Source organism: Megalobrama amblycephala, linkage group LG2 (assembly GCF_018812025.1).
Source record: "Megalobrama amblycephala isolate DHTTF-2021 linkage group LG2, ASM1881202v1, whole genome shotgun sequence".
NCBI lineage: Eukaryota > Metazoa > Chordata > Actinopteri > Cypriniformes > Xenocyprididae > Megalobrama > Megalobrama amblycephala.
Genome location: NC_063045.1, coordinates 27,404,616 through 27,411,808, shown reverse-complemented (window position 1 = coordinate 27,411,808; position 7,193 = coordinate 27,404,616). Strand labels below are relative to the sequence as shown.

General features: G+C 37.0%; 1 protein-coding gene across 2 annotated transcripts; it reads left to right on the top strand.

The window, feature by feature from the left end:
- Positions 1–333: 333 nt before the first annotated feature.
- On the top strand, positions 334–6,821 carry si:dkey-37m8.3 (serine/threonine-protein kinase pim-2). Of its 2 annotated transcripts, XM_048169009.1 has the most exons (7): positions 334–769; positions 3,300–3,491; positions 3,746–3,840; positions 3,982–4,032; positions 4,782–5,163; positions 5,252–5,428; positions 6,151–6,821. In XM_048169009.1, the coding sequence occupies exons 1-7, from the start codon at positions 334–336 to the stop codon at positions 6,249–6,251; spliced, it is 1,434 nt and encodes a 477-aa protein (XP_048024966.1). In that variant the 3' UTR covers positions 6,252–6,821. The 2 variants fall into 2 exon arrangements, with proteins under 2 accessions (XP_048024966.1, XP_048024958.1); XM_048169001.1 differs by having other exon boundaries at positions 5,252–6,821.
- The last annotated feature ends 372 nt before the right edge of the window (positions 6,822–7,193 follow it).

Below are 7,193 nucleotides of genomic sequence, written 5' to 3'. Positions count from 1 at the left end.
TCACTTGTATACACATATCTTAAAAAGCAAGAATTCAGATTTTAAAATGAGCGCTTTAACATATGTAATAGAAATTTTGAGGTCTCATCCGCACGCTAATGTTCGCTATAGGCTACGTAACTCGCCCACACTTTTAATAAGCAAGGGAAATTACATTTAGGGAGTTTGTGTTGTAAAGACTGAACATGAATCCAGTTTGTTACACTGTCAAGACAAGAGTGACCAAAAAACAAACAAACTAACTAAAAAACCCTCAACTTTTAAAATGCGATTTGAAAACCCTATTCTTTTTTTTTTTTTTTTTTTAAAACATTCCATTTTAGAACGTGTATCATGACGTCACACGGCAGTACAAGAGCGATACTTGAAGGCTTGCTTCGCAGTCTAGTGAGAATCTCTCAGCGAATGTTGTCACTTAAGCGAGTTTGCAGAGAGGTAACGCTAGAGGAAACCTACGTACGAAAGTCTGCAGACAGAAACACACCGCGTACACAGTCTACTCAAACAATAACAGTCTGTCTGACCACATTTGGCAACATGATGTCCACAGCATCTGTTTCTGTGCCTAAGGGCAGTGTAGATGAGACAGGAGATGTGGCTTCATGGCTGTATACGATCAGCTTCTGCAACGATTTCTGTGACTGGGTCGACAAAGAGTGGAGCATCGATTCACTGACAGCTGACATACAGCCTTTCGAGTCAACAAGGGCTTCAGCAGTAGAGAGCGCGCAGCCTTCTCCTAAAGATACTGTGAAGAAAAGCCCAACAGGTGCAATTATTATTAACAACACAACTTTATAAAATAAATTATTATGTCTCGGTATAAAATAGGCCACGTTTTATTGTCGGGAAATACCTACTTTATGCGAAAAAAATGTGGTCAAATATTTTCACTACATATTTTATTGATTTGTTGTCTAAGGTTTAAAAGCTTTGTTTACATCAAAATGAAAATTAAGTCATCATTTACTCACCCTGGTATTGTTTGATTCTTTCTATTTCGGACAACAAAAGAAGAATTGACAAAAAGTGAAAAAATGACGAATTAAAAAAAACAAGCATCAAGCAGAAGTATCACAGGATGGTCCCGTCCATGCGACATTTGCCGAATATTCCAAGTATTCTGGGAGTAAAAGATAGGTTTTGGTGGGGAAAAAAAACGAAATTTAATGCATTTTTGTTTTACGAAAATCCTGACCTTGACAGTTGGTCTTCCGTGCTCGATCGCGCGTTCACGAGTCTATTAGCGCCGCAGTTCACTCATTCAGACTCGCCGAGAAAAAGCAAATCAAAAAAAGTTTTGAGAAATAAAGATTGGTAAAAACTTGCCATGATATAAATATAGGTTCTTTTCTGGGATGTTTCTGCGGGTCTGAAAAAAGTCATGATTCACCTTACCCTTTTATTTTGTAGAAACCATGGAAACACCAAAGACACTTTAATATATTATACGTTTTAATAGACAAGGGAACAACTATTTTGATATATTTATAGACATAAAACTAATTGTTGTTATATAGCTCGTTTAGTTTTATTGTTTAAATCTAATTTTCTTGATTTTTTGTGAGTAGGCCTAACGTTACCATGCTGCCTCAGAGAAAAACACTATTTTGTCGTAGCTAACATAGCATAATCAAAAGCAGCTTTATTTTAAGCAACAGTAATACAGAATTTTCTCCATCATAAAATACGTTTTAAAATGAATTGCATGCCATTTATCAACACAAGCCATCCAGCATTTAATATGATATTCTAAAATTGATCTAGCTTACTGAAGTGTGCAACAAGTGTCTCACAGCAGCCACCGAGCAAACGCACAGTAACGTTATAACATCATTTTCAACACAGTCAAATGTAGCCTATCTAATATGATAAACAGAGCTGCGTTACCTCATACTCGGCGGCAGCAACTGTGGCATAATAAAAGTTCCGCTGCTCGCGGTGTGTGTTGCGCAATCGCTCCAGCGGCCTCGTTCAGCTCCCACAACGCTCAGTCCTGCTCTGCTTCATACTACATTAACGCTAATAATCGAATCCATGAACATGATTTCTATTCGAGTCCTATCCCTATTCTTTTGCACCGTCCATTGAGGTGGAGACCACATGTCCCAAGATTCCGCTCTCAAACTTGGCGTCATCAAGCTACGCCTTTGTTTTGAATAGGCCTCTAGCGACCTCTAGCAGACAGAATTCTTACATGCTGCACCTTTAAATCAGAGCAGAAGGTCTTAAATTTATGCATGTCATGCATTAAACATTGCATGCATTGCAAAAAATGAATATTGTCCTTAGTATTTTTGTCCTGCTTTAGTTTCCAATACAAATATCTAAACATATTTAAATCAAGATCATTTTACATTTGCATCTCAACTAAATGTAAGTAGCCTACTAGAACAAAATTGAGTTTATGCATAAAACAAGAACATATATCTGTCAACGAGTTATAAAAAAAAGTCCTTTGAATTAAGTTCATTTGTCTGGGCCTATATTTCTACTAGTTTTATTCATAAACCCTCTTCATTTTGATCAATTTCACAGAAAACAAGACTTGATACAGTAAATGTATCTTGATTTAAGACCCTTTGGATATTTTCACTTAAAAACAAGACAAAAATACTGAGGAAGAACAACCTTTTTTTGCAGTGTGATCAGAAGGTACAGTAAAAGTGATGCCCATATTCTAGTGGTTGGGAGCAAAGCGATTCAAGCTACTTTTTTTTATTATTATTATTATTTCTAGGTGCTGTATTTCATATTTTCATATTTCATATTTTCATTGTCTTTCATTTTTCAGATTTTATTGATTTGTTGTCTAAGCTTTGAGGGGTTTTGTATTCCACTGCCCTGCTTTTTGTAGTTTTTTATGTAAACATGCTAAACAGATGTCTTTAATGATGTTTAAAGTCTTGGGGAAGATTGTATTTTCTTCCCTGTTGTGCAGTATATCCGAATGAAATGCAAACAAGAAAAAATGTAGGGCGGGACTTGAATTTGTCAGTGGGGATAAGATTGGTTCGTTGTCGTTTGCTATTGCTGTGATTTCTACTCGAGTGACAGGTTTCCCCGCATTTGCACCAGTAAACACGTCATCAGAGCGATGTCTACAAGAGTTATTTTGATTAAAGATCACAAGGGCCCATGAATTTTTATAAATAATGATGTGCACGGATAAATAATTTCTAATAAACACTGAAATATTCCATAAAAAATAAGAATTGTCAATTTTAATTTCATGGTGACTGTAATCTGTGGTCAGATGTGTTTCTAATATTTTCCTCTTTGTTTTTTCTACATTTAAGAAATTCATACACAAAGCAGCAGGAGGAGCAGATTCTATGCGTTCTTCAAGAGAGCATGGAAGGCCATAAAGCATCTGTTCCTTTGCTGCAGACGAACAAGAGTGGAGTCTCCCACGCCACAGTTGAACCCACATCAGTCTGATCCTAAGCCGTCATCTGTCCCAAGTCTCTCCGATTGGGAGCCAAATAATGGTCAGTCTGTTGTTAGTGCTGCCCTATTTCTTATTTTCTAGTTTATTTTTAGGTACTGTTACATTGTAATTCTGATATCACCTACCTTAACATAACCACAAATGTGCTCATAGAGATATAAAGAGTTTTATAAGAGACACATTCATTAAATGGATTTTATTTAGTCTGTTTTGATACAGCCAGCCAGAAATGCTGTTATAAATACAAGTTATATAAGATAATTGAAGGAACTAGCAACCTCTTCTGGTTTTCAGGATCTTTGACCACTTTCTACGAGGTGAAAAATATGCTGGGATCGGGAAGCTTTGGCCGGGTGTTCAAGGGAATCCGTAAATCTGATGAACAAGAGGTAACACACTCTTACTGAACATTTTGCTCCTTCTATAGAGAATAATGTCCGATTTATTAATGGGAAAAATGTATAATATATATATATATATATATATATATATATTTTTTTTTTTTTTTTTTTTTTTTTATCTTTTTGCAGGTTGCCATCAAAAGTCTTCACAAAATGAAGACTGGCCATCATCTTTTTATTGTGAGTTGGCAAAATTTAAAGAATATACACTACCGGTCAAATGTTTTAGATTTTAAAAAAATCTTACCAATGTTTTTAAAAGAAGTCTGTTCACCAAGTCTGCCTTTTTTTATCCAAAATACAGCAAACACAGCAATATTGTGAAATATTTTTTACAATTTAAAATAACTGTTTTCTATTTGAATATATTTTAAAATGTAGTTCCTGTGATCAAAGCTGAATTTTCAGCATCATTACTCCAGTCTGCTCAAGAAACATTTATTATTATTAATGTTAAAAACAATTTTTTTTCAGGATTCTTTGATGAATTGAGAGTTCATAAGATCAGCATTTATCTGAAATAGAAAGCTTTTGTAACATATGTCTTTGTCACTTTTGATCAATTTAATGCATCCTTGCTGAATAAAAGCACATTAATTTCTTACCAAAAAAAAAAAAAAAAAAAAAATTTCTTACTAACCCCAAACTTTTAAACTGTAGTGTATATTTAGGTGTTTAAAATGTTGTTTTTAGTTGGTATCCACACAATCATGAAAACATTAATGTGACTGCACCTCAATTACTGTAATACACCATAACTGAAATAAATTATAAAGCTGAAAGCACCAACAAACTTTGAGCTGGAAAGGCTCTGATGATCGTATCTACAAAAAAAATAAAGCACTGTAAATACATTTAAATACAATGGCATGGGTTCTTCAGATATATTGTCAACTAACCTTTTGTTGTCTTGTTCTCTTTTTCTCTAGCGTGATTGTCCCAGACCTCTGGTTACAGAAGTGGCGATGATGCTAATATTGAGGCGTCCTCCAGTAAGCCCCTATGTAATAGAAATGTATGAGTGGTTTGATCGGCCCAAAGTCATCTCACTCATTTTGGAGTACCCTCAACCATGCAAAGTCTTGCGGGAGTTCATCACTGATCTTCATAAACTGAATGAACCGATAGCACGTGGCTTGATGCGCCAGTTAGTCCTGGCAGTACAGCACTGCATAGACCACAGCGTCTTTCATAATGACATTCATGCAGACAACATCCTGGTGAACACATGGAGTTTGGAGCTCAAGTTGATTGACTTTGGCTGTGCTCACCTAGTTGATAGTAATGGCTACAACAGCACTCAATATCTAGGTAAGTGGTATTTTGTATCACATGTATTTTGTATTTAATTATTGTATTGGTGTGGAAATGTATTAATCATGAAATGTCTTGCTTACAGGAGCAATAGAGTACTGCCCACCAGAGGTCTTCAAACGGCCCAAATACCACGCCGTCCCAACAAACGTTTGGGCTCTAGGCATTGTGCTGTATATGATGATGAATGGACGTTTGCCATTTGTCAGTATACAGGAAACAGCAAAGGCCTGTCCTGATTGGAACCCCGACTTGTCCAACGGTGAGAAAATAGACATTCATAAATGCACATGCAAAGCCTCTGCACAACCTGTTAGAACAACAGCTAAATGGTGTTTAACAGAAAAAAATGGCAAAAACAACCATAAATGTTTACCAGTGAGATAAAAGCCACTTTTCCACCGTCAGGCCAAACCGTTCTCTTTGCTTAACCATTCTATTCCATGCCGATCCGGCCCAGCCAGTACGGCTCTTGGGAATGTAATACAAATCCATCAGTCATTGCCTTGGTAATGCAAGAGTGTAAAGACAATATGAGATGTAAATAGCAACCATGTTAGGGAGGATGATTAGGTATTTCTTTTAAATGTATTATTTATTTGTTTTTACATCGCTCAAATAGTGTGCTAAGCAAGCTACAGAGAAACTGGCAAGCAGGCAACAGACAAGTGACCAATCCTGAGTTGCAACATCACACGCATTCTACTAGCAAACTGTGCTGAGAATTCTGGACTGAGAACGGTTTGTAATTGTGACGTGCCATAAAGGCTCAAGTGAAAATATAACTGGAATTTTTCCTTACCGTTCTTAGAACCGTTCGACCAGACTGTGGAAAAGCGTCTAAGGAATGAAATTATGACCCTAATGTCTCCACTTACACTTAGCTTATATTAATCACATATTTCAGAAGATATTTTCACAAATGTCAGCTTTGGTGTATTACGTGGTCTTGACTAACATTCTCTCTCCTCCAAACTTGTACAGCATGCCGTGATCTGATTAGCCAGTGTCTGAATCGCAGTCCAGCGAAAAGGCCGACGTTAAAGCAGATCTTACAGCACGAATGGTTCAATATTCAGTGCTAGAATGAAGGCAGGCAGGGGATTCCATCGATCATTGGGGTCAGAAGTTAAGTAGCATAACAGAGCCAGTTGTGGCCTAATGGTAAGAGAGTCGGACTTGTAACCCGAAGGTTGCGGGTTTGAGTTTCAGAACCGGCAGGAAATGTAGTGGGAGTGAATGAACAGTGCTCTCTTCCACTCTCATTACACACAACTGAGGTTCCCTTGAGCAAGGAACCTAACCCCCAATTGCTCCCCAGGCGCCAAGTTGTCATGTCACTTTCATATTTTAAAATTCTAAATTATGTTTAGGATAAAAAAATGCAGATATGTTGAAAGAGAGACTGGGTGGAGACAGACCATTACGAGAATACTTTTGCTTCACCATCCAGTCTGCTGAAGAACATTGGACTAGACAGGAAAGAAGGTGCAACAACTTAAACCCTTGCAGGCCTCTGTAGCACAGTTAAAGACTCAGGGAAGGAGACAGGAACCAGCAAACTTTTAACATAATTTATTAATTTATTTAATCATAAAATAAACAACAAATCAAAAGTAAAGCGGCAACCCCTCATGGATGACTGATGCACAAACTTAAAAAAAACAGGTCTTCTCTCATCTTGCACTGTCATCACTCCTACTTTTAACCTTCCGGAGCTCCTCTGTGGGACTAGAGGCCAGTGTGGCACACAGTTGATGCTCATTAACACTCGCACCACCGGCCTTGCTCCATTCCCATGGCTCTCGGCCCCACCCTGATTCCCACAGCCTCCAAAGGACCATGTGACCATTTCTAAAAAAAAATTAAAAAAAATGTAAATACCTTTATTGGGTTAGCTTTGCAATGTTTGAAAGGAAAATCTTTTTAAAAAAAAACCATTTTCAAATCTTGGTCTGGCCTAATGTTATTCAACAGCTGTTACAGCTTTTTATGGTGGCTTTTTACCAGGGTAAATATTTTGTTGA

Coding starts and splice junctions, on each gene's coding strand:
- si:dkey-37m8.3 (XM_048169001.1), top strand. CDS start 334: ATGACGTCACACGGCAGTACAAGAGCGATACTTGAAGGCTTGCTTCGC. Junction 3,492..3,745: donor CGATTGGGAGCCAAATAATG/GTCAGTCTGTTG, acceptor TCTGGTTTTCAG/GATCTTTGACCACTTTCTAC. Junction 3,841..3,981: donor GTAAATCTGATGAACAAGAG/GTAACACACTCT, acceptor ATCTTTTTGCAG/GTTGCCATCAAAAGTCTTCA.